This window comes from Astyanax mexicanus, chromosome 13, assembly GCF_023375975.1.
Source record: "Astyanax mexicanus isolate ESR-SI-001 chromosome 13, AstMex3_surface, whole genome shotgun sequence".
Taxonomy (NCBI): domain Eukaryota; kingdom Metazoa; phylum Chordata; class Actinopteri; order Characiformes; family Acestrorhamphidae; genus Astyanax; species Astyanax mexicanus.
In genome coordinates, this window is record NC_064420.1 from 6355848 (window position 1) to 6382434 (window position 26587).

Below are 26587 nucleotides of genomic sequence, written 5' to 3' on the forward strand. Positions count from 1 at the left end.
CGACTTTTGACATTGATGTGATGCCATATTAAACTCTTTCTATGCACTCACTCCAACATGAACATCAACACTCCAACAAGCCCATTCTTCTTTCTACATCGACTTTAATTCAGGTCTATAGGTTTTATTTAAGTATATGAACCCACAGGCTGTGCAGTCTAGAGTGCAGAGTGGATTGAGATGATGTTACTTATTAAGAAACTTTAATTTGGTGTCCTACCGCTTTAAATAATTGGGTTTATTGTCTTTGACATCACCAAAATAAAAATTTGGACTGAATATTTGGTCCGGTTGGTTTTGGATGTACACTGCAAAGTTTATTTTATTATTTTTTAAGTGAACTTTATTAAGGATTTTACAAATTACAAATACAAAATATCCCATTTCATAATTTTTATTTTCTCACAATTTTTTTCTGCAAACTTTACCACATCCTGTCATCCTCAGCTACGTGGGTGGAGTCTCTTAATACTTCATATTGATTGGTTTGTAGAATGTTACGTATGAGTTCGGTTTTGAGTTGCTTTGCTTTCAGGTGTTGTACCGAATTCTAGTTTTTTTTTTATCAGAATCTGACTCCCTTTCATGTACATGCTTTCGCCTCGCAGCAAATGAGTGTAAAATTATCCTCAGGTGTCTGTTATTTCTGTTTAGAAATAATTTGATTTAATCTAATGTTACAGCAACTAAATTAATTCCCAGTCTAAGCATTTGTGTTCATACTGCTGTGTGATGCATCTGCACTTTGCCAAGGGGCGACTGATTTCAGCACAGCACCAGTTCTTTACACCTGTGGGATTTTTAAAGACTGACTCAAGTTTCTGTAAATGGTCTGAAAGTCTAGAAGCGTTTTCACACTGCGGATAAACCGAACCATGGTTCATCAGATTCGGACGCCTCTTTGGTTGGACCAAACTCTAGTTCTTTTGTAAGGACCGTGGTTTACGACCCCCTTTCGCAGTCCGGACCAAATTGGGCAGGTGTGAAAGCACCCTTAAAATCTAAAAAAAGTCTTAAAATGACCATGTCATGATTTTAGGTTAATGGAAAAGGTATACATGCAATCTTAAAATTATGATTTAATTTTAATTATACTTATCCCCTCTATGATTATTGTGGCCCTTAGATCGGCCATTGGATAACACAAATGAAATGGTATCCATCATATGACTGAAACACTGGAATAGTGCACTAAGAAACTCGCACCCTAGAAAATAGCAGACTATTATATAGTAGTTCCTTAGTTAGCGCACTGCGGGTCGGTTTGGGACACAGCCGCACACTTGCGCTTCACTGCAGCGCGGCCGGTCCACACGCTCCCTGCCCGCTCAGCCGCTCAGCAGCGTTACTGTATCAGTGATCATCGGCATCATGGTGCTGGACCTGGACCTGTTTCGGAAGGACAAGGGCGGAGATCCGGAGATAGTGAGGGAAACGCAGAGGAAGCGGTTTAAAGATGTGGCGCTGGTGGATAACCTGGTTCAGGCGGATTCGGAGTGGAGGAAGTGTGAGTGGAAGTGCGGGGCTGGAGGGGTGGCTGAGGCTGCGGCTGAGGCTAAGCGCCACATGGCAGCCTTAGGGCTGGGTTGTTAGCCGGTGCTAGCAGCAGAAATTTGATAAAAGTATTAATGTATTAATTCATATCGTAATGGCGAAAACGTACAAAACCGAATTCTATAATTATGCCCTTATAAAGCTGTAGCTAGTTAGCTGTTAGCTAACCTAGCTAGCTACAGCTAACTAGCTACTTCATTCATAAACAGCATGCTAGCTTAGCCAGGCTAGCTAGCCGGTTAGCTAGCTCAGCTCAGAGGCTGAACAATAACAGAGAAGCCGGTGTTAGCAGTTAGCTAACCAAGCTGTAACAGCTAGCTATATGTAGTGTTTAAATTAAAACATACACCGAGGACGGGGAGTGTATTATTTAAGAAAAATAACAGTAGAATAAAGGAGCTCAGACTGCTGCTGTACAGTTCTGGCAGTGAGCTGTGACTACCACTGTAGTGTCGTCATCAGTCTCAGTGCAATCTGATGCAATCCTGTGTGTTGAATGAACAGCTACTGACTATCAGTGTAAATTAATTAATAAAACAATTAATTCTCAGCACCTGTATCACTGACTTTCATCCCCAGTCATAATAATCATCAATAGATAATACATATTATATTAAGTTCCTCTCAATGCCGATCTACAATTAGAGGTGCATTCTATATATCAATATTTAATTGAATTAAATTGTCTTATCGTATTGTCTATAAACATATAGAGTATATCATCAGTACTTAAAGAACACTTGACCCAACTGTACGTACGTTTTCTTTACAGATTTTAGTCTGTAAAAACTCCTGTTTAATTAAATATTGTGCTGCAAAAATTCATATGGTTGTTGACAGTGACGTGTGTCTACTACCTGTCCTGCCACCAAACGTCATATGTAAGTTATAGGTATGCTGCCTTCAAGTCTTTTATTGGAAATTCCTACTTATAATAATTACGACTTGACATGCGTTCAAGAGTGTTTTTGGTCAGGTGGAAATGGACGCCATTAGGCGTGTACTACTCCGCATTCATACAGGTTGCCTCGCAACGATGCAGCGCTTACAAACCAAACAGCGCAGCTACAAACAGAGCAGCAATGGAACTATTTTAACTAGCGGAGTGTTTATAACTAAACAGATAGTATTTCCTCATCCTATTGAACTAAACATCTTTCAATAAACTGCGATAATGGACTTGTGGTATAATCACAATAATACACTTGAGGATGACTTGGTTGCAACATAACTGTGAGCTGTGCAGTGGAAGTACTAGAAACTTGCTTTTCAAATAACTATAGAATAAAAGTGGAGAAATAGAAATAAAATGAGGAAAACAGCCCTGTCTAGACGAGCTGAGCGAGGATACCAGTGACAACAAGCTGAAATGCTAAAACTATTGTAGTAGTCGAGTAATCTGATCATTATTGTTTCGATTAGTCACTTCTGATTTTTTTTTGAGCTGAAACACCACAACACAGTCTGAATTTCATAACAGTGAAGCTAAGCTACTGTAATCAGTGAAACTTAGGCTTTGCACTGCAAATATCTGGGTTTGTGTGGACAGGTCTGAAAGATATCTTGCCTTTGGGGACTATTATTTGTCACACAAAGCACTGCACATATTTGTCCACTATTTTAATGATATTTGAGAATTTAAGAGCAGGTTTTAGACCCAAAATCTTCTCAAAACTCTGGTAAACCTGGTCTCCGGCAACAGGCGTTGTATTTATTACTGTTAGGTTTAATAACTTTCTGTGAGAGATTTTTTTTTAGAGGTTTAAAACTCCAGAAATGTGCTTACAACAGCAAACGGCACTATTATTTTATTGTATTACATTTTCCTCCATTCAACCAAGAGTTTACAAATATGATCATGAAACGTCTGATATAGTCCTCAAGTACAGCAGAAAATGGACTGCAGGGCATTCTGCTGTTTTAATGAGAGCTGATTTACTCAGTTTTGCTGCTGTCTTGCCTGGGTTTCTGTGTACTAGCCTGACTAAACTAAAACAACACATGGAAGTGATGATATGGTGTTAACAGTAGCTGCTTTAAGGTACATTCATAAAGGAAAGCGAAAGAAAATACAGCTGACCTCAGGATACCTTCAGCATGGCAATTAACACAAAAAGAACCTCCCTGTGACGTCGCCTGTCAATCACCGATAAGAATCTGAGAGAGTGTTTGAATAGACAGAATGCATCAGCAGTGGCAGATTCTGCTCTGTGTCGAACTATGATAAATACTGTGTAAATGTCTTTAATTTTTGTGATAATCTTTGTACCATATGACCCAGCTCTGTCAGTGCCTGATTATTTACACCGAGGATGATGGCTTTTATACTGTTCATATTGATATCGGAATTATTTTGCATTATATTGCATACAGTTCTGGAAAAAATTGAGACCACTTCAGTTTCTCTGACAAAATACTAATATTGTCATTTAGAACATTTATTTGCAGAAAATGAGAAATGGCTGAAATAACTAAATAAAAAAGATGCAGAGCTTTCAGACCTCAAATAATGCAAAGACAACAAGTTCATATTCATTACGTTTTATAAGTTCAGAAATCAATATTTCTGGGGTGAAATAATCCTGTTTTTTTCATCACAGTTTTCATGCATCTTGGCATGTTCTCCACCAGTCTTACTCACTGCTATTGGATAACTTTATGCCTTTACTCCTGGTGCAAAAATTCAAGAAGTTCAGCTTGGTTTGATCTTCCTCTTGATTATATTCCAGAGGTTTTTCAACTTGGTAAAATCAAAGAAACATAGTATTTTAAGTGGTCTTATTTGTTTCCAGAGCTTTATATCGAGATATAGAGCTTTGCCTCAGTAGTACTAGCTCAGGCTGGGTAAGTTGAGATGTTGGCTAGCTTACATTTTGACCAGAATCTGGTATGTTTTTGTTTGATGTATTGACTGGTTTGTCTGGTTTACCAGCATGAATAGCCAACCTGAAAAATCCTAATCAAGCAGGACAAACCCCATGTCTAAGCTGTTTGATATGTAGGGGTGTGCCATATCATAATGTATGCAGTAATATTGCAAAAGTCTTTGCAGCTATAAAAAATACTTCATATAGTTATAAGTGATATTCTTTAAAGCATCTATTTTGTATTTTTTTGGTATTTACCGTATTTTTCGGGCTATAAGGCGCACTTAAAATACTTTTATACTTAAATACTTTTTCCCAAAAATCGTCATTGCGCCTTATAATGCAGTGCGCCTTGTGTATGGATTTTGCTTGTGTTTACTGACCTCGATTTTTATGTGGTACACTGCGCTCTGTTGTGCAGAATTCCTCACCCACGCCAGAAAAAGATCCCCCTCTTGGGCTAGCGCGCGGTTACCTTTGACTGCCGTACTGCCTCTCGGCTGTGGTTCAGGGTAGCTAGTTTCCACTGTAGCTCCGTGGCCAGAACAAGGTGCCGGTAAACTTTCCTTTCCACCCGTTCTGGGGTAATAGCACAAACTGTTTCTTTTTAGCGCCCACTTCTAAGTAAAGTTAACCTCTTAACACGCGCTGGCCCACCGGCGGGCCAGAAATATTTAATATTTCATAACTGGCTGTGTTTCTGAATAGTTATGAACAGTTACAGGTTCAATATAGACATCCAATATACCATTTTAAAGCTTAGAATCTCTGCTTTTGAGCTATTTAGCCTATTTAGCGGAATATCCTTTCAGAAAATAAACATTTAGGGCGAAATATGCCTTGGTTATGATTTTAATAATTCATAACTCTCATATTTGCGTTTATCGTTCGTCCATATTTCATCGAATGCGGTCATGTCATACACCATTCGAACCGTCTGGCTCTCCGGATTCCAGAACTGTGCTTTTACTGTAGGATGTATGTTTCATGAATTAGAGCTGCGTCAGAGCGCATGTTTCCAGTAATAAAAGGCTCTCCTTTTGTCCTGGGGTAACCTCCGGTCACTGCCGCCACCCCCCGAACACACACCCGCGCTCAGCCACAGGTCCTACCTTCAAAACGCGTCCAGACTAAAGAGAATCCATCAATCCAGTCTCCTGTAATCCACAGTTATATCCAAACAGCGCTGGAAATCACTTCATCCAGAAATGAAACTTATCCAATCTTTATCTCTGTTTTAAAACCGTTTTATTCACCGAATTCGGCACAACACGCTATTATAGTCAGAAGCCTCGCGGAGTAATGCGGTACTTGCTGTGCTTCAACATAATATTATGGTCTGTCGGAGCGTTGCGGCTATATAAGCTACTGACATAATGTTTTGATCCTAGGTGCAGGAAAATAGCTGAATCTTTGTTTGTAAAATATTTCCTAAATAAATTATGTATGAGAAGAACATTAGACTTATGTTTGTTTAGAGATGATATGATATATATATCGCGAGTTTATTCATTGGTGTACTACTAAGAAGTTATAGCCAGGTTTTTAAAGATCAAGACCAGCTGGCCTTGCTGTTTTTATTATTATTTTTTTTTTTCTACTTACCATTAGTGATGGGTGATATGGAACTAAAATGATGTCAAAATATTTCAGTGTTTATTTCTAATAACAATATCAACCATTCAGTAGAAACAAAGGCGGCTGTAAACTTTTGTCTATTTATAAATTACAGTAATTTGCCAAGACTGGTAGTATAAAATAATAATAATGATGTAAAAAAATGTACCACAAAAAGTGCTGAATATTTATTGCAGGCATTTAATCGCAAACATAGCATAAAAAAAATCAGTAAATAGCAAAACAAATACAAACTGTTTTAGGACTGTCTAAAATAGTGCTATTATTTATAAATGTATAAAATATTATTGTGTACGATAGAGTATGGAATACCCATAGTCTCTATCATGAAATCAATAATAATAATATTGACAGCAAGTATAAAGATTATTTTATTTAGCGTCTTACTTAAACACCGTGTTGCTTTACAAGTGATAAAGGAACTGCTGTTGCTGTGAAGCAGAAGGTAAAAGAGTAAACGTACTTTAAACAAATGTTAAACTGACCTCTCTTATTGCTCTGCCAGGTCGTTTCACCGCTGATAATCTCAACAAGGCAAAGAACTTATGCAGCAAGGCTATTGGAGAGAAAATGAAGGTAAGAAACAGTCAGAGTTTCTACTGCTGTGATGTATAAACTTATTTATTTCCCAGGTTTATAAGTAGGGCTGTGACGATAATTTTATTACCGCAATACCGCGGTTATGGGACGTCACCGCGGTGATGAGCTCATTACCGTCATTACCGCATTTTTTTATGGCTGTCAAATCTGATTGACTGCGTTTTGAGCGGTAGTAAAATGCTCCATATAAGCACAACTGTGGTGAATTCAGTATTAATATGTCAAGTGTAAGTCCTACACTATAGGGCTGTGCAATATATCAAATATATTTTGATCGCGATAGATATTGGTGTCAAACGATCTCAAAATTCATAATATCGAATATAAAAATTTTTGTCATTTATCTGTGCTGCCGCTGCACTGGCGCGGCAGCGAATGGGTTAAGCAAAACGCGGTGCGTGGTACTCATTGAGGTCAGCTCTGGAGTCTCCTGCTCACTTCGTCTCCATTGAGGCTGCTGAAGAGAGTGAAGATTAGCAGCACTAATATTGGCTCGGAAATGGAAGCTACAGGGCAGGCTCAGTAAGTTGAGAAAAAAGGAAGAAAAAGACTCAGAACAGAAGAGAATCATCTGCAAGATTTGCCGGAAAGTGGTGTCTGCACCTCCCGCCAACACATCAAACTAATTCACCCACCTCAAGGTAAACCATAGAGCCATGTAAGGTGTTCCGTGGTCACATTTTGAGAAAGTAAAATATATTAATTCATTGTCTGGCTGCTGGCTGTTCTGCGTGAGCACCGCGGAGAACGCGCGGCATTGCGCCTCAGTCTTGGTAAAAATAGTAAGGTTGGTTGAAGTGTAGTTCAAACAGCAAAGCAATGATATAAAACTATAACCACCATCTTTACTGAAATGTTGTTATCTGACCAAGTCTGAGGTAAAATGCGCTGCGCCTTGTCTCTTTCACAGCACGCGGAACTGAGTTCAGAACCGCTACAAATATAACCATATAAAACTCAGTTCAGATAAATAAACTTCAGATGAGTAAGGACACGTAAAGTGAAACAAAAATTGTCAAACATAAAGGACAGGTTTCTATTATTTTAAAATGGAACTAATGTCTTTTTTTTGGTCGGTTGTCTCTTGCGAGCCGATTTCTTAACGTCACGACATTTTAATCAACATATTATATGACGCGGGTCCCGTCAGGATATCTCGCGGCACAGACAGAACTGAATTGTTATTGGCGGGAACAGGAGTTTAATCAATCCAGAGGATGTGGGAGCACATTAATAAATAGTTAAGAAAATTGTAATAATCACGCAGTGATTCTCATGCACGCAACAAAAAAACCCTAAGCACAAAAAAGGAGCGGAGAATGGACCGACACGCGCACACACACACCGATTTTTTTTTTGTAATGTGGTAAGAAACGTGACCGCACTATTCAGCGCGGTTTTAATAAATATTTTTATTTTATTTTAAGCACTAAATGTAATTTATTAAATTTATTTAGGACCGCGGGGCAGGTGCGGCAAAACTGTGTATGTGGCGGGCTGATGCGGGATTAAAAGAAGGATTTTTTTTGCGGAACGGTAACGGGACAAAAAAGAAATGATGTCTGAATTAATTTCCTCCAATCGAATATAATTTAACATGGTTTAAGAATATAAAATAATTTATAAACAAACGAAATATTTAATATTGAGCTAATAGCCGAAGTGCAAAAATACAAAATCTGTAATACTCTGCACTGCACAATTCAAACGAAATAGCCGTAACGCCGCTGCGCTCCTGCCCTGCGATGCAGCCGAAGCCTGGTGTGAGGCAGCAGAAATTCTGGGGTGAAAACTACATAACTACACAACATAAGGAGACATAATGCACTCCAAATATTCAGGAGGGAAGTGAAATAAATGATACTGTACAGATATAATCTGTATCTAGTAGATATTTAATGAGAAATAAGAAGAATGTGAATAAAAAAAAAACAGACGCCTAACACAGACTTCTTGAGCCTTGAGCCCGAACGGCCCGAGGAAAGGGGTGAGAAATATATTTTTTTCGGGGCCGGGGGTCAGTGGAAAATTTTGCTGTGGATTAATTCGTCTTTTTTTTAAACGAATATTAGAATATTCGCTACCAATTACTGCCGAATATCCTGAGCTCAAAACCGCTATTCGGGCCAGCCCTAAAATAGATCTATGGATGGAGAAGGGGGAGGCGGACAAGCTCCTCCTTCAAAAAAGTCTGCTCGGAAAAAGACAGGTTAGCTGTACAATGACGAATTATACAGGCAGCATATGTTCACTTGTTATGCTGTATTTATGTTTTATGTAGAGGTTGTATGTAGGCTGTATGGTTTGAAGAATAAAGATTTGTTACCAATAAATTTGTGGTGTTTTTTTTTTTTTTTTTTGGGGGGGGGGGGGGGGAGGGGGTTTGGGGTCTCGCGGTTAACCGCAATATCGCGGTGATGCGTTAGTTTTTTACCGCGGTTATAAAAAATCAATACCGCCCCAGCCCTATTTATAAGCACATATTTGCTTTTCTGTACATGTCATAGTCATTTAATCTGTTAAATGTCATTTACTCTGTTACTCTGTTAAATGCATGCATTAAATTGAATAGAGATTAGAATGGTTATAAATATCTAACCTCTCGCTAAGATGTTAATAACAATTCATCAGAAAACCTCTACATTACAGTAGGCTAGCAAATTTGATTTAAAATTTTCCCATTTTCTCCCCAATTTACATGGCCAGTTACCCAACCCACTTATTAAGACTTTCCCTATCACTGGTAATGTCCCAACACCAGGAAGGTAAAGACCAGCACATGCCTCCTCCAATACATGTGAAGTCAGCCACCGCCTTTTTTCAAACTGCAGTTGATGCAGCGTTGCCGAGTAGCATCACAGCATCAAAATATTTCAGTGTTTATTCCTGATAACAATATCAACCATTCAGTAGAAACAAAGGAGTTTGTAAACGTTTGTCTATTTCGTAATTTACCAAGACTGATAGTGTATAAAATAATAATGATGTATCAAAAATAAATAATGTATATAAAAAAAAGATCTACCACAAAAAAAGTTTTGAATATTTATAAAAAAAAATCAGTAAATAGCTAAACAAATATAAACTGTTTTAGGACTGTCTAGAATAGTGCTATTATTGTAATTTTTGTGTGCTTAAAAATGTATAAAATATTATTGTAAACGATAAGACTCTCCCTATCGCTGGTAATGTCCCAACACCAGGAGGGCAAAGACTAGCACATGCCTCCTCCAATACATGTGAAGTCAGCCACTGCCTCTTTTCAAACTGCAGTTGATGCAGAATTGCCAAGTAGCATCACAGCGCACTTAAAGGAAAGCACAGCAACTCCATTCTGATACATAATGTATCATAGACGTCTTGTGCTGATCGTCATGAGCCCCTAAGAGTGATGTGGGGAAGGAGCACGGCCAATTGTGCTCTCTCAGGGCTCCGGCAGCTGATGGCAAACTACATGAACAGGAACAGGAGTCTTACATCTACATTATCTTTGACTTAAAATGTATCTTAAAACTGCCACAGACTGTAAATACAATTTAGGTTCTATTTTCACACGGCATTTATCCATTTTCGAATTTAATTTGCCAGGTATTATACTGATTTAACAACAGACTGAACTAAAGCTTAAGTTAAGTTAACAAGTGATGTTAAACCTGTTTTCCAGTGTGGGCGAGTCTGAGGTAGTTGGCTCTAGTCGGATTTTGGGAGGAATCTGGTAGTGTAAACTCTTCACTGACTCCATCAGCAGCTTATGAAAACAGACCTAAAAAGTTTTTCTGTTCCATCATATAAAGTTAGCGCTATTGCAGCGACCTGCCACAGTACTCAGCCTGCCACTTTACGTGACCCGCCACTTAACAGAGCCTGCCACGCTACCCGTTAAAGACTGTTTCTCTTCTTTAAATAAAAAAATGGAGCCGTATAATAAAAAAAGCACAGACAAACATTGTTTCAAGTTTTTTTTTTTTTTTTTTTTTTTTTTTTAACCCTCCGTAGGCGGGAGCATTGTAATGCCAAAGTAGCGCTTGCCTCCACAACGGGGGCCTCCAACTAACAAAGGATTTCTATGAGAGAATATCTGGACTGTTCACTTTGAATTATAGAAAAAATGCTGCATTGGATTCTTGTTGCTCTTTTTAAACTAGATCTGCTTAAATGTTTGGTATTATATCGTCTTGCCCTGTTTTTTCTCTTGCCTGAGCAGAAGAAGGAGCCAGTTGGTGATGATGAGACTCTTCCAGACGATGCCCAGAACTTGGAAGCTCTCACAGCAGAGACGTTATCGGTGAGATCTGTGTAAAATCACAGTATGCTGCAGAATCTGTGCTGTGTATTCTAACTGTGTATTTTTTTTAATTATCTTGATGTTTTTTTCTTCTTTAGGGAAATAATTGATAACATTTGTTTTGTGTTTTATTTATATTTTAATGCAGATGTCCACTTTTATTGAAACATTTAAAAACATTTGCTAATGATTTGGGCTTTAATCATTAATGCATTAAAGCTTGCAGTTAATCAATAAACTTTTTTACGCAAGTTTAAAAAGCCCGCTGACGTTTGGGTGATAAGCAGGTTTATTTAGCAATGAAAATAAACGGCATTGGTTACTGCAGAGGTTAAAAGGAATATTTATTTGTGCTGAAATTTTGTCTCTCTCTCTCTCACAAACATACACACACACAACCCAGACACAGCTGATGGCATGTTTACTCTTTCCAGGTTGTTAAGTGTGGAATATGGAGCTAGTGTTTATTTCCTTCATTAAATCTCTCAGTTAAATTCAGTGAAAAGGATTTAAACTGCCCTTAGATATTATAATACAGTAAAAAGACTCTAGTCCAGGGGTGTCCAAACTACGGCCCGCGGGCCATTTGGGTATTTTAGAAATAGAATGAAAGTTGGCCCGCTGTTAAGCAGGTTTTTATAATGTAAGATTTTGAACGCTAGGTTTCAGAAACGGGCCAAAGAGTCTAAAAGCGGAGAGGTTGCTCAGTTGTTGCACAGAAAAACGGGCTAAAGAGTCTAAAAGCGGAGAGTGTGCGCATTTCTAGCACAGAAAAAAAATGGCCAAAGAGTCTAAAAGCGGAGAGGGTGCACATTTCTAGCGCAGAAAACGGGCCAAAGAGTCTAAAAGTTGCCGTAATTAAGGAGTTTAATATTAAGAGACATTATGAAATTAAACATCAATTTGAAAAATCTTGGTTTGCACAACACTGTCAAAGATAAAGATAGTAAGTCAAGTAAAATGGTGTGTAAATGAAATAATCAGGAAAATGTATTATTTAAAGTGGTTTATTTCATTATTTGTTTTATTACAGAGTCTGTGGCCCATGACTTCAAATATATTTCTCGTTCTGGCCCCCAACAAAAAAAGTTTTTTCTAACTTTTAACTGCAATTAAACCCCCCATGTGTTTTGTTTCAAATTTCAGTGCTCTTTTGTAATGCAGAAAATTGTAATTGTAAAATCAATAAAAAAGAAAAGCACCAGCTTTAAAAATGGTTTAATATTGTCATTATTAATAGTTTATTTTTTATTTGACATGACTACAATACATGTCATTGATCCTTTCATTTATATGTATGTACCTATTTATTAAAAGCTGTTGTCTTAAGTAGAGAAAAAAATTTCTAAAATAATTCTGTTGTGATTATCCATTTTTTTCAGTACTAATAACTTTTTGCATGTGTTCAGTTTGGTATGTGCAGTTAATAGAGAATGTGCTGGAAACTTTGTAACAATATAATCTGATTTTAATAAAGAGATGCTCTGTGTTGTTGCTCTGCAGGCTCTGACAGTGACTCAGATTAAGAAGGTCCGGCTGTTGGTGGATGAAGCTATTCAGAAATCAGACAGCGAGCGGCTGAAGCTGGAGGCAGAGCGCTTTGAGTACCAGCGGGAGATCGGGAATCTCCTGCACCCTTCAGTTCCCATTAGCAATGATGAGGTAAGATTGAGCTTCCTGTCATGTGGTACATATTCAGAATTTAAACCAGGCGAGAATGGACACGTTTTACTTTTAATGAGCAAAAAACATTTATTAATAAATACATAAATAAAAACAGTGTTTATAACCCATTAACAGGCATTGGCTCATATATGGGCCACAGGTGTAGGTGATCTTAACCCTTTTTCTCTACGGTAAAATCGGTAATTTACATTCTAAAAACTTTTCTTTTGGGTTTGGAGATTCTCCTTCAGGACACTTAGAGAAGCTGCCTGTTCTCTCTCTACTCCAGTTAAAGCTCCACTAGGTAGGATTGAGATTTTGTGCTCGTGGGCTCCCCCTACAGTTGTAGAGTGTAATAAATGTTTCAGGCGGATTAGTTTCTATTTCTCATTTTCTGGTTTTCACAAACATATTCAGTCTCTTTTCAGCTTCTGTCAGAGTGTCTGTTTGTTAGTTTGTAAAGAATGAACCAGTAGTCCTTGTAGAGCTGTTAGAACTAAAGGTCGGAAAGCAGGTCGCAGTTCTCGCAAGTGCGTGGTTGCAGCCGCCTCGGAATACTTAGAGTCTGGTTTGAGCTCAGAGGAGCTCCGGCACAGATACGAGAGCACCGCTATTCCTCCTATTACACCTCAATGCAGTGCTGCAGTGAGTTATAAGCTGTAATTTTACTATTTTATTTAAAAAAGATAAAAAATCAAGGAAATCCTACCTAGTGCTGCTCTCGTGTTCTATTGCTTAATTAAACTTATAATATGTAATATTTGAATAGAAATCCTCAAGATTTAGGTGTGTAATATCAGCAAGAAGATTGACACAAATTCTGGCCTGTTTTTCTTTCCAAGGACGCCGACAATAAGGTGGAGCGCACCTGGGGCGACTGCACAGCGCAGAAGAAGTACTCTCATGTGGACCTGGTCGTCATGGTTGATGGATATGAAGGAGAGAAGGGGGCGATTGTCGCTGGGAGCCGAGGATATTTCCTGAAGGTTTGTTTAATTCGTATAAGCATTAACCTGTTATTGTTGTTTTTTTAAAGCTGTTGCACCACATGCTTTTCTTAAGTTCTTTACATATTCTTCTTCAGCAAAATCCAGTGTTTAAAACTGCATATGGTCACTGTCAAAAAAAAAAGAAGCGTATCTGTGGTTTGCGGTTTGTTTACAAGATTTCAAGATGTTCTGCAGTCAATTATGGGTCTTGAGGGGAAAAAAAAAAGTTTGAGTACTTTTATTACAAAACAGTATAAAGCCAAACAATCATACTGTTGCTAAACAGTGCCTGATTGGCTGTCATCACCTACCCCACAAAGTTTCATCTCAATCAGGAGATCAACCAAACCAAAAAAAAAAAAAAAAAGAGCACTGTGCTTCATATATTACTTTCGGTTTTCGAGGCTTTTATGCCAGTCAGGGTGGAAGAAAACTTGGTCATAAAAGAGGAAACAGCGGCTGCCCAGTCTACCCTTTTCCCTCAGACACTGCCCCTTCAGAGGTGCTTTATCTCTTATCTCATATCTTATCTTATCAGTCTCGACGCATTTAAAACTTTAAAATATGACTACCTTTATAAAGGCTTTATGAATGGTCATAAATGAGCTTATTAAGGGTTATTAATTAGCTTGCAAATACTTTAAAACCCATTTATAAGCAGTTAAAAATATATCTATAACAACACATAAATGGAAATGGCAACAAACAGCTGTAAAATATTAAATGTGGTTCCACACTTATTTATACTGTCAAACTTCAGTTCTTTCTAAATACTTAATTGAAAATTAATTAAATTAATACAATGATTTATATGACTAAGCAAACAATGAATCACTGTTGCCTTTTTTAATTGATGTGTTGTAACCGCTTATGAATGTTTTTTAAAGCATTTACAATCGAATCAATAATAATTAGGGGTCTGACGAGATCTCGTTATTTCTCGTCAAGCTTAAACCTGTCTCGTGGGGAAAAAAAACAGTTTAGCGTGGACTTTTTATGCGGGATCTGGCAACACAGTAGCGATAGCGATAGAGTGTGGTGGCTGAGCAGTGAGAGCAGCTCTCAGCAGAAGTGGAAAATTCAGGTATTTGTATAGAAGTTGTTTCTGCTGCTGTTAAGTTGTATGTCTGGCTGCATTTTGGCTCCAGTGGAAACAATAAACTGTAACAGAGTGACCAACAAGACACAAACCATATATAAATACTGTACGTAAATCCTACACGTGACTGTTTCATAGGCAGTTGTACTAATCCCTTAGCTCTGTGCTGTATTTAAAAACATGTTCTGTCTCTGTTTGCACTTCAAGCATAGTCTTAATATGACTGGTTATGGTTATGCATAGTTAAATAACAAGAAATTTAGGAGAAAAAAACACAAACCATAGTCTTAATATGACTGGTTGTGGTTTGTGCTTATTGTTTGCACTATATAAGACCTAGAAAAGTTTTTTTTTTTTTTTTTTTTAATTCTTATTTCTATTTTTTTCATAAAATCAATGTGTGAGAGAAACCAGTCTGTAAAAGTTTGCGTTATATGATTTTGTCAAATAAAACTTTTTATTTTATTTTATTTTTAAATCTCGTCTCATTCTCGTTCTAGTGAACCCAGTATCGTATCTCATCTCGTCTCGTCTTTTGATATTAGTGTCTCATCACAACCCTAATAATAATTAATAAACTCATTTATAAACCATATATAAACCCATAAACCCATAGTCTTATCTTAAAGTGGTACCAGTTTAAGAGTTTCCTCCCCACAGAATAGAATAGAATTTACTGTGTCCCAACATATCTGGCAACTCTGTTCTATATCTAAAACCGAGGATCGTGAAGGCATGTATTTGTTGACTGAAATAAACAATATAAATATTTTTCTTGACAGGCGTTAGGCAGCGCTCTTAATTAAGAGCATGCCACTGGGTCAAAGATCACAATGGAAAACTAGAGACGTGAACTTGTTTACGCTTGTGGTGTTTACACACTCACATACTGAGCTAATTAGGTATAAATGGGACAATTATCCATTTGAGCTTGAATCTGTTTGTTGCTAATTCTTTGGTAACATGTTTTTTATTAGGGGCCTCTGGTTTTCCTGGAGCAGGCCTTGATTAACTATGCCCTGCGGATCCTCTACAGGAAGAACTACAATGTCCTTTACACCCCCTTCTTCATGCGGAAAGAGGTCATGCAGGAGGTTGCGCAGCTCAGCCAGTTTGATGAGGAGTTGTATAAGGTTTGCAGATGAATCTCTTCTGTGTGGCAAGAAAATTATATTGCATATTTCTGTAGAATATACAGCTGTTGTTTCTTTTCCTGATTAATTGATTAATCAGCAATTTCTACCATGCCATCCATCTCTGCTCCTGTTCCTAGCTTTTCCCGTTACTTAAGAAAAGGATAGAAACACCTGAATGTAGGATTAAACTGTCCTTTAAATGCCTAGACGATTGTTTAACTTACTAGGACCTGGCGTCCACATGTGTGGACATCATGTTTTGGGTTTTCTAGACCTTAACACCTTAATTTTGCTCTACAAAGGCCTGGTGTCCTCTTATGAGGCCATTATACTGTCACCTAGTGGAGGCAGAAGAGTATAACATGTTACAGTTTCGATTTTGCTCAGAACTTTAAATGAACAGTAAATTATAATTACAATAATTTTTTATTTTTTACTTTTATTTCTTCATGTTGAAGCAGCATTTCAAATGAGCCATATTGCTAAAAGGTGCACAATTTGATGTTTTTACTTTTGTAAAAAGTAAGGCAAAATATAAAAAGAAATCTTTTGCTCATCATTACTAATTGCGACTTCATTGTATCGAAATATAAAACTAAATCTTTTTTTTTTTTCTTTTTTTTTTTTTTTAGAAACTATATCATATAAAAAGATAATTCTATGTTTTACACTAATCAGGTGCCAATTTGCCCAGTAGCAAAAATAAATAATAAAAAAATCCATACCATGCAAGAGTTCGGGTTGCTGAAAATCGACATTGTTGAGTCATTTTTGCAGCACTAATACAAATTCAGGGTGTGTGTAGTTCTTAGGATTGATTTTAACAGTAATTGTATGATTTGGCTTCATAATGCAATAATAAAACAGTACTTAAATATGCTGTGCTCCTTCAGGTGATTGGGAAAGGTAGTGAGAAGTCTGATGACAACTCAGTGGACGAGAAGTATTTGATCGCCACTTCCGAGCAGCCAATCGCAGCCTTCCTGAGAGATGAGTGGCTAAAGCCGGAGGATCTCCCCATCCGCTACGCTGGCCTCTCGACCTGCTTCAGACAGGAAGTGGGTTCCCATGGCCGAGACACTCGCGGCATTTTCAGAGTTCACCAGTTTGAGAAAGTAAGTGAAGTAAAGTACACAAATAATCTTGTTTTCCTTTTACAGCCATACAATTAAATCAGGCCACTCTTAGCTAAATACCACAGGGAGATCAGAGCAGCACAATATTTGTTACCAGGTGTTAAGTGTGTCTCGTGAGACTTTTGCACAGGTAACCGAAACAAATGTTCGACCATTTTGGGAGGCAAACAGCAGCAATGGTCTGCTTGAGTGACACACACACACACACGTTAACATCTTAACGCTAACAACCCCACACAGGTTAAAATTTGGTCATAGGTTGCCAGCTCTTTTTTATATATATATATATATATTTATACTGTATTTTTCGCACTGTAAGGTGAACTTAAAATTATTTAATTTTCCCCCAAAAAAATTAGTGCACCTTATATTCCAGTCAGGTTTTAAGGAAAAGTAAAGCCACACTATTGAAGTACAGCAATTTTACAGGAGTTTCAGTTTCTCCAGCACCAACACTGCAGCAGTATAAGCATGAGCTGCATTAGGCGAGTATTATAGACTCTATCCTGTTGCTAACCTTGACTAGCACTGCTGGAGCAGCATTAGCATTGCCTGCTAACCGCGCTAAGCTCTAGCTCGTTCTCCATTTAGAGGTGAATATAGTGGACTGCAGCCTGCTTGTTTACCATGTTAAAACAAGCTGAATGAGACGAACCGCTAGCTAATATCGCCCTGGCTTACCAGAACCGGAAGGGTTCCTCAGTGTAGCTCTGTCGGGTGGCATTAGTGGAAATTTGGAAATTTAGGCTTACTGTAAATAAACAGAAGTCCTTTATTCACCCAAATAAACAGTTTTTAAAAGAGAAATCTGTGTAAATTAACATCCAGCGCTCGTTTAATAAGAATTACAGTTTTGTTTACATAACTTAGCTTAGCATTTCAGGTCTTGTCACAAATTAGAAGGAAAACATGCCGACACCCCTGATCATTACTAGTATCCCATAACAAACCTTATAATCCAGTGCGCTTGATGAATAAAAATATACCAGAAAGTAGACGTTTATTGATGGTGCACTTTATAATCCAGACTGCTTTATGAATAAAAATATACCAGAAAGTAGACGTTTATTGATAGTGCACTTTATAATCCAGAGCGCTTTATGAATAAAAATATACCAGAAAGTGCAAAAAAATACGGTATGTTAAAATCTTGTCTCATTTTGTGAGATGAGTGTCTCATCACAATAGTTATAACTTAATTGAGCCCTAAGTTATTGAGCTCAGAATACTGGCAGAACAGGTAATCCTTTGGTTTAAAGCAGCAGTATGCTTGAAGGGTGTTAGCCATGATGCTAACTGTTTTTTTTTTCTGAGCTAGATTATGTAAAGTAAATGTTGCTGTTTGATATGGTGTATTATGTTACTCAGGTCTTCAGCTATAAAGCTGATGTAGGTCTTGGCCGGGTTCTGAGGGATGCTGAAATAAAACAAAAATGTGTCTTAAAATGATATATCAATTATATAATAACTATAAATATAAAAGGTTATCTTTTTATTTATGAAATATGATCTATTTTTATTAACTTTTTTTTTTATAATCTTGTCCAGATTGAGCAGTTCGTGTACTCCTCCCCTCATGACAACAAATCATGGGAGATGTTTGATGAGATGATCGGAACAGCAGAGGAATTTTACCAAACACTCGGAATTCCCTACCGCATCGTCAACATCGTCTCCGGTTAGTTCACTTCTTTTTCTCTCTTCATTAAACCATTACCTGTGTTTTATGTTGGCTGCTTTTATAAGGGGACTTAAGAGTGGAAATGCCTTTGCTTCAAGGTCATGTGACCGTGCAAGACCTTCTTTATCTATGTTATTATGTACACACAGCAAAAGGTTAAACACTGTTGTTAAATGTACTATTTGTAGTGGCTATTTTGGCAGCTGAGGCAGTCCCAGTGAGTTAAAATTTCATTGGACAATGGAAAGTAAAAGTTTGGGCCCCTGGTCAGGATTTTTGTGGCTGTGAATTAGATTAAACATTTTTGTGAATATTTTAAATGGGATTATAATATGGATGTTCAATTCTTAGTCACTGCGGTAAAGCAGAGTGCCATCTGTTATCAGAAGGTAAATTAAAGAGTTTATTTAGGGTCTGCAGTATTTTTCAGAGGAGCATCACAACATCCCATAATATTTCAAACTATATGATTCTATACACATCAATACTAATTAGAATGTGTCAGTAATACAAATTTCAAAGCCTTATAATACATAGCACTGAAAATAGACCTGTCATGATAACTACTTAGTTTAGACTATATATTGTCCTAAAAGTAATTATGATAATGAATAGAAATGTCTTTTATATTAAGACCCTTTAAAAGGGCAACACACCTTTAATTATTGATTATCTGATTATTATCTGATTTTGCTATTTATTTAGGTATATGTCTGAGTAAAATAAACATTGATGTTTTATTCTATAAACTACGGACATTTCTCCCAAATTCCAAATAAAAATATTGTCATTTAGAGCATTTATTTGCAGAAAATGAGAAATGGCTGAAATAATAAAAAAAAAAAAATAAAGCTTTCAGATCTCAAATAATACAAAGAAAACAAGTTAATATTCATAAAGTTTTATGAGTTCAGAAATCAATATTTAGTGGAATAACCCTGCTTTTTAATCACAATTTTTATATGCATCTTGGCATCATGTTCTCCTCCACTAGTCTTACACACACTGATTTTGGATAACTTTATGCATTTACTCCTGTTGCAAAAATTTTGGCAGTTCAGCTTGGTTTGATGGCTTGTGATCATCCATCTTCCTCTTAAATATTACAGAGGTTTTCAAATAGGTAAAATCAAAGAAACTCATCATTTTAAGTGGTTTCTAATTTTTTTCAGGGCTGTATATATTTAGACATAGAAATTGGAAAGATGTAAATATAACATACATTTTTAAACTGTCAGCACATTCCAGCTCGTCTACATTAATAGGCTTTCTTTGTGAAGTAAACTTCATAGTATATATTGAGATTAGCAATAATTATTGAGGTTTTTCTCATATATTGTTTAATTTAAAAATGTAATTGAAAAGTTGGCCCCAGCCATAATCCTCTCTGCCTCACACTGTGTATTATTTGGTCTGTATCTGCTAGGTGCTCTGAACCACGCAGCCAGCAAGAAGCTGGATCTCGAGGCGTGGTTCCCTGGATCCCAGGCCTTTAGAGAGCTGGTGTCCTGCTCCAACTGCACAGATTATCAAGCTCGCCGCCTGCGCATCCGCTACGGCCAGACTAAAAAAATGATGGACAAGGTAAAAATCTTTGGTGGTATTTCTTTTTTTTCTTTTTTTATGAATATTTATTAATATTTATAAATATTTTAAATAGTATTTAAAATGCAGTGGCATGAAAAAATATGTGGACCCTTTGGAATTTCATTGGTTTCTGCACAATTTTGTCAAATTTTGATTTGGTCTTTATACAAGTCAAGGGTATTGGCAAATACAATGTACCTAAAACAACACAAAAAAACGTATCATTCATTTGTTAATTGAGAACAACGATAAACACCTCTCAGTGCTAGTGGAATAAGTTATGTAAACTCTTGTGTTAATGACCTCAAAAAAAAAATGAATTAAAAAGTAATTGATAAGCTAATTTAATTGATAAAACCACTTAAACCTATTGATGTTGCTCCACACAAGAAGGTTATGCGCATGTAAGCCATGCTGAGCCAAAAAGAGCTACCAGAAGATCTATGAAAAACAGTTTTCTTACAGTCATTGATAGGAAGAAGAATATTAAGTATATCAACATATAACTTAATATAACTTTACTGTACATCCTGTACATTTGCACCCCTGGACACTACTTTACGCACCTAACTTAAATACAATACTTGCACAGGTTTATGTTTAATACTGTCATATCTGCTGATACCTCCTATACTTAATTTATTCTTTTACTGCACTACCTCATATGTACGACTGAGAACTTCCACACTTCCACACTCTATAGTTTTTTGTATTCATATATTTATGTATATATTTTTAAATCTATCTATCTATCTATCTATCTATCTATCTATCTATCTATCTATCTATCTATCTATCTATCTATCTATCTATCTATCTATCTATCTATCTATCTATCTATCTATCTATCTATCTATCTATCTATCTATCTATCTATCTATCTATCTATCTCAATTTTGCAGCATAATGTGAGCATGTCTGTACATCAGCTGAAACTCTGTACAAGTTGGGTGATGCAACAGAACAATGACTCAAAACACTGGAGCAAGTCTTCAACAGACTGCACTTTGAGTTTGAGCCCAGATCTCAGATCCTATGGATTGACGTAAAGAGATATGTACACTTGAGTGTACAGTAAGAACAGTCTAAAATTCATCCTAAGCAATGTGCAGATTGCATTCACAACTACAGGATGTGCCTGGTTGAGGTTATTGCTGCCAGAGGGGGATCAACCAGCTATCGGTTTCAAGGGTTCACTTACTTTTCCGTCTACCAGTTTGAGTATTGAATAAGTTTGTTAAATAAAGACCTGCAAGATCATTATTGTTTTTGTATTATTATTTTAGGCACAATTATTTGTTTAATACCCTTGACTATAATGAAGATCAGATCATATTATATGACAAATTCACTCCATGAAACCGTGAAATTCCAAAGGGTTCAAATTGAAATCGATCGAAATTATGTCATGGTCTCGAGCCTCGAAGTCAAAAAGAGGATAGACAATCCCTCCCGCAAATGTCGCAGCACACTGTAGCCGACACTAGAGAATGTGGTCATTCTCATCTTCTTAAAGAAAATGTAAATAATATAAAAATAACAGTTGTTTCGTCCAGCCTCAAATATGTTAATAGTTTTGGTACCTTAAGGAGCATCTTTCTCTCAGAAAAAGTTAATAATATATCTTTGTTAAAGAAAAAAACTTGTCATTCTCAGGGACCGAGTCTTATTTTTCCACGTTTAACTGTTATAGTAGGATAGAGTTCAGTTTATTAAGGCTCTAATTGTTCTATAAATTTTTTACATGACTGTTCCTGTATTTTTTTTTTTATTATTTATTTTGTTATGTTGCACATTGCTGTTTTAATGCAAAAAAAGAAAAAAGAAAATCTCGAATCGAATCGAATCGTGACCCTAAAATAATCAGAAATAAAATCGATTCGAGGATTTAGAGAATCGTGACACCCCTAGTTCATATACCTTTTCTTGAAACTGTTCATCCTCATAATATTACGAGCTACGAGTCATTCAGAGCAATTTATGGATGTTTATTAAATTATATTTCTGGTTTGTCTTTTTCTTTTATTCCAGGCTGAGTTTGTACACATGCTCAATGCAACCATGTGTGCCACCACCCGAGTAATATGTGCCATCCTGGAAAATTTCCAGACAGACGAGGGCGTAGTCATTCCAGAGCCGCTCAGGGACTTTATGCCTCCAGGTGAGAATGTGATTACGTGTCTGTAAACAGGTGGAGTGTAACGTATGCTTGTTGTTGTATTTTGGCACAGGTTTGATGGTGGTTCAGCAGGAAATGCTGGATTTACCAGAACCAGTACAACATTGCTGTGCTTTGCTTTGTGATAATTAAAGCAATGTGTAGTAACACTAGCAGCCACGTATGGTATATGCTATCTGTAAGGTTGGCTGGTGTACCTGCAGGCTTTTAACCATCCGCTCGCCTGGTTCCACCTGTTAAATGATGACATGATGAGTTTCTGCTTAGCTGGAATGAAAACCTGCAGCCAGACTGAATGTCCTCGTATATAACACTAAATCTGTATCACTCCACGGACGCGTTGCCGAGTAACGGTATATAGACACAGGACAGTTTTGTATCATCACCTCCAGCAGCACCAGCAGCAGCATTAGCTTAGCACATGCTAACGCCCAGCCAAGGCACGCTCGCCTGCACCCCGCTGTTCTGGCTGGTCAATCCATCAGGTACCACAACCGATAGTCTGATAGCCGAAACGGTAATTAGCAAGGGTAGGCTACGCTTATGCTAAGCTAAAGCAAGCTACGCTAACCTAACCACAGTCCTGCAGGCGCAGCTAGCCTGCCAGCTAGCTAACCACCCAGCAACCAGGAAGAAATGTCCGCAAACACGCAGCTTTCAAACAAAGACGACTCTGCTGAGCAGGAGAGGAGATTTCAGCGTTATTTCACAGTCCTAATGGATAACAACCCCCTTAACTTTCACTGTTCTCCGCTAACCCCCAATTTTGATTGCAAGCTATTATGTAATTACTGTTCTGATACAGTTTACTTGTTGTGGAACTACTTTGTGTTGGGGAAAAAAGGCCTTCGGCTCGTGCCTATGACCAAATCACAGCCGTGATCTTAGTCGCAATTAAACACTCCCTGCAATGCTCATCCACATACTGCATCATCATTCTGTCGCTTCTGCAAAATATTGCAGTAGCATGGAATATTGCAGAATACCATTAGGAACCTCTACAACTGCTGGCACTCAGTGTGTATAGCTCAATATGTATTTTTGCCCATGTCATCCTAAGTCTTTTAATAATTTATTGTTCCTGCCTGGTAGCATCTCTTCTTTCCTGAAGAGCATTGCAATTTAACCCTTTTTTCTGCACAGTGAAATTAACAGTGCTAAACTAACTCTTACACAGAGTTTAACAATATCCCATATATATGGTCCCATTTACTACAGTGTTAAAAACAAAACTCAAGTCTAAAATATTAACTCTTATAGTTAGGGATACAGTGATGTGGGAATTCTGGGCCGATATACACGTTTGTATCTGACAGATAGACTACAAACTTGGTAACTTTGGCAACAAATGTAACATTTATATATTTAATATTTTAGCTTTAAACCAACTAATCTAATCTAAACACAAACAATAAAATGAAAGGTTTCGTTTCATTTCATTGACAGTTTTTAAAAATTCAATGTATTTTCACAATATTTTGGTTTCACATTTATTTAGCTAACATACTTTTTAAATTAACAGATAAAAAAAAAAAAAAAAAAAAAAAAATATATATATATATATATATATATATATATATATATATATATATATATATATATATATATATATATATATATTTTTATAATAAAAAATAACAATGAGCTTGGTCCTTTTCCAGCATATATATATATAAATAAATAAATCAGCAAGTATCAGTTTGAAAATATCAGACAAATTTGGGTGATGAAGGTCATTCTAAAAAATACTTTTTATCAGCCAATATTAATATAATTCAGATATCCCAACATCGTGCTTAAAGTTAAATAAAAAAAATTATAATAAACCAGTACAACAATTAGGAGACTATGAAGTAAGTTAACTATCCCCTAAAATAAATGTTTTATTCTAAAAAGGAAGGGACATGTAAAACTGCCATACAAGCAGTGATACTCTTATCATACACTAAATTCAGGTGTAGACTTTTATTCAACTTCTAACTCAACAACACCAAGCAGGTGAATAACACTCCAGCATTCGAACCACCACAACTTTTACACAATCATTTACCATTTATCTACAAAAAACACGCATAGCATATCGCCACATTACTAAAATAATCACATTTTTCCTTTGTGGGTTATATTAAGAGCTTAATTAATATAGAACTCTAGACAGACTGTGAGATGTGGGTTTACTTTTACTTTTATTTTTAGTTATTTACTTAGTTATTAATTTTTTGAAAGGGGAGCTGTTCATTTTGTTCATTTAGTCCTTTAGATATTTATTTGTTTTGGAGAGGGGGGGTTTGTGTGATAGATTGTGTTTAATTGTATTTTCTCATACATAAAATCTAAATAAAAAAAATGAAGAATAAAAAAAATAATCACATTTTTAAATTTTTTAATCTGATGTGGTTTGTTTTTGGTTCTAGGCTTAACAGAAATGATCAAGTTTGTGAAGCCCGCTCCTATTGACCAAGAGCAGTCCAAAAAGCAGAAGAAACAGCAGGACGGAGGGAAGAAGAAGAAGAAGCAGAACGCCGAGGATTCTGACCTTCAAACCCAAGTAGAGAACATGTCAGTCAACTCCTAGATTTTACACTTCCACACGTCCTGCCAGTCACCGCCGTCTTCATCTCATTAAACTATTACCGTTTTATCCATCATCTTCACTTCTGGTGAAAATCGGAATCTTCTGCAGGTTCTGTTCCGGGTTTCAGGGACGGCTTTAAAAGACCTGAGGAGGGAAGGTTCTGTCCTGTTAACGTTTCCGTGTTCAGTATAGGTCATGCAGTTTGTGAACATACATATTTAAAATTTAGGTTTAAGTACATAATAAAGGGAACATGGGTATAAACACTGTAATCCGTATGGTAATGGTGTAGTAATACTTTGGTATGTTGCTGCTCCTGAGCTTCTATTAAAGGAATTCAAATTTAATGATTAATAATCTGAAAATCTTCAACTTCTCTGAAGCATGGTCTAGAAAATGAAGTCACAGAGCCTAAAATCAACTTTAATGGGTAAGAATTACCTTCTTCAATGCTGCAACTTTGGTTGTGGGTGGCAAATTTCATTTAAAACAACCTGTCTGCCTTGAATTAGCTCCCTCTGAAGAGTTTCTCATCTTCATCTTCATCATTGTCACTTAGATGTCACGGCTGAAGAATGATCTCATCACTTATGTCAACAGCAATGAAGGCCTCTGTACAGTACATTAAGAGATAATGGTGGCATATGAGAATAAATAAATATGTAAACACACTGTTGTGTTGTTGATTTTTTTTTTGTTTTGTTTGTCAATATTTATTTATTTATTTATTTATACAAATAAAAAAATTACATTACGTTATTGACATGTAAATATATCCTCTTGAGACCCAGTGTCCTCGTATGGGCCCATTACATTTCTACTTCTCTGCACCAAGATTTTTAAAAAAAATTTAAAACATTGACCCTTTGGCCTCATATGGAGACACTGCCCCTACCATCTAGTGGTAACAACATGTCAACATTACACTCACTTGGTTGAAAAAAAAACAATTGACGGGAAGCCCAGTCAAAGTTTTTTACAGCCATTCCAGACAGAAACATGGGCCAGGTAAAAATTATTAATTTATTTTCTTTTTGTAGAAAGCTAACATTTAGTTGTTGCACTAATTTTGTCCTTCTGATCCCAAATGAAAAGGATCTTTTTTTAAATGTTAAAATAAACCACCGTCCCCACACTAGGACACTGTTTTTTTTAGTTGCAAAAATGACTTCCTGTACAAGGACAGAGTTTAGTTTAGTTTTTATACTTCTTAGGTCCTAGTAATCCTAAATAGCTAGGAGAAAAAAGAAAAAATATCACGCAAATGTCCAGGTTTCAAGAGGGTAAGTATTACGTCTGAATGGATTTACTATATTATATCAACACAGTTGCTGTCAAATTATTAAGTAATTATAAGTAGATATTTTGGCATCGTTGATTTTATTTACTTATTTTTTTGGGTTGTAACTGATTCACATTTTATGTCTTTTTAATATCTTTATTTTTGCATTAACACTCTCAGATCTCTGCTTCCACCCTGTGGACTGAAGAACAACAGATCCAATGTATGTTCACTAAACCAAGAATTTTACTGCACTAACAGAACAAGCTGGTTTGCTAAAATAATATGCAGTGAATCAGTTATAGATAAAACCT

At 36.6% G+C, this 26587-nt stretch overlaps 1 protein-coding gene across 1 annotated transcript; it reads left to right on the plus strand.

Annotated features, from left to right (window-relative positions):
• The first annotated feature begins 1263 nt into the window (after positions 1 to 1263).
• sars1 (seryl-tRNA synthetase 1) lies at positions 1264 to 25662 on the plus strand. The gene is made up of 11 exons (XM_007232562.4): positions 1264 to 1507; positions 6565 to 6635; positions 10864 to 10944; positions 12448 to 12606; positions 13452 to 13595; positions 15675 to 15830; positions 16727 to 16948; positions 18518 to 18647; positions 20077 to 20234; positions 22269 to 22398; positions 24831 to 25662. The coding sequence occupies exons 1-11, from the start codon at positions 1372 to 1374 to the stop codon at positions 24989 to 24991; spliced, it is 1548 nt and encodes a 515-aa protein (XP_007232624.3). The 5' UTR covers positions 1264 to 1371; the 3' UTR covers positions 24992 to 25662.
• Positions 25663 to 26587: the final 925 nt, after the last annotated feature.

Excerpts from the sequence above, each read along its gene's own strand:
- sars1 (XM_007232562.4), top strand. The coding sequence starts at position 1,372 with ATGGTGCTGGACCTGGACCTGTTTCGGAAGGACAAGGGCGGAGATCCG. Across the intron at positions 6,636-10,863 it reads CTATTGGAGAGAAAATGAAG|AAGAAGGAGCCAGTTGGTGA; the intron begins GTAAGAAACAGT and ends TTGCCTGAGCAG. Across the intron at positions 16,949-18,517 it reads GAGTTCACCAGTTTGAGAAA|ATTGAGCAGTTCGTGTACTC; the intron begins GTAAGTGAAGTA and ends AATCTTGTCCAG.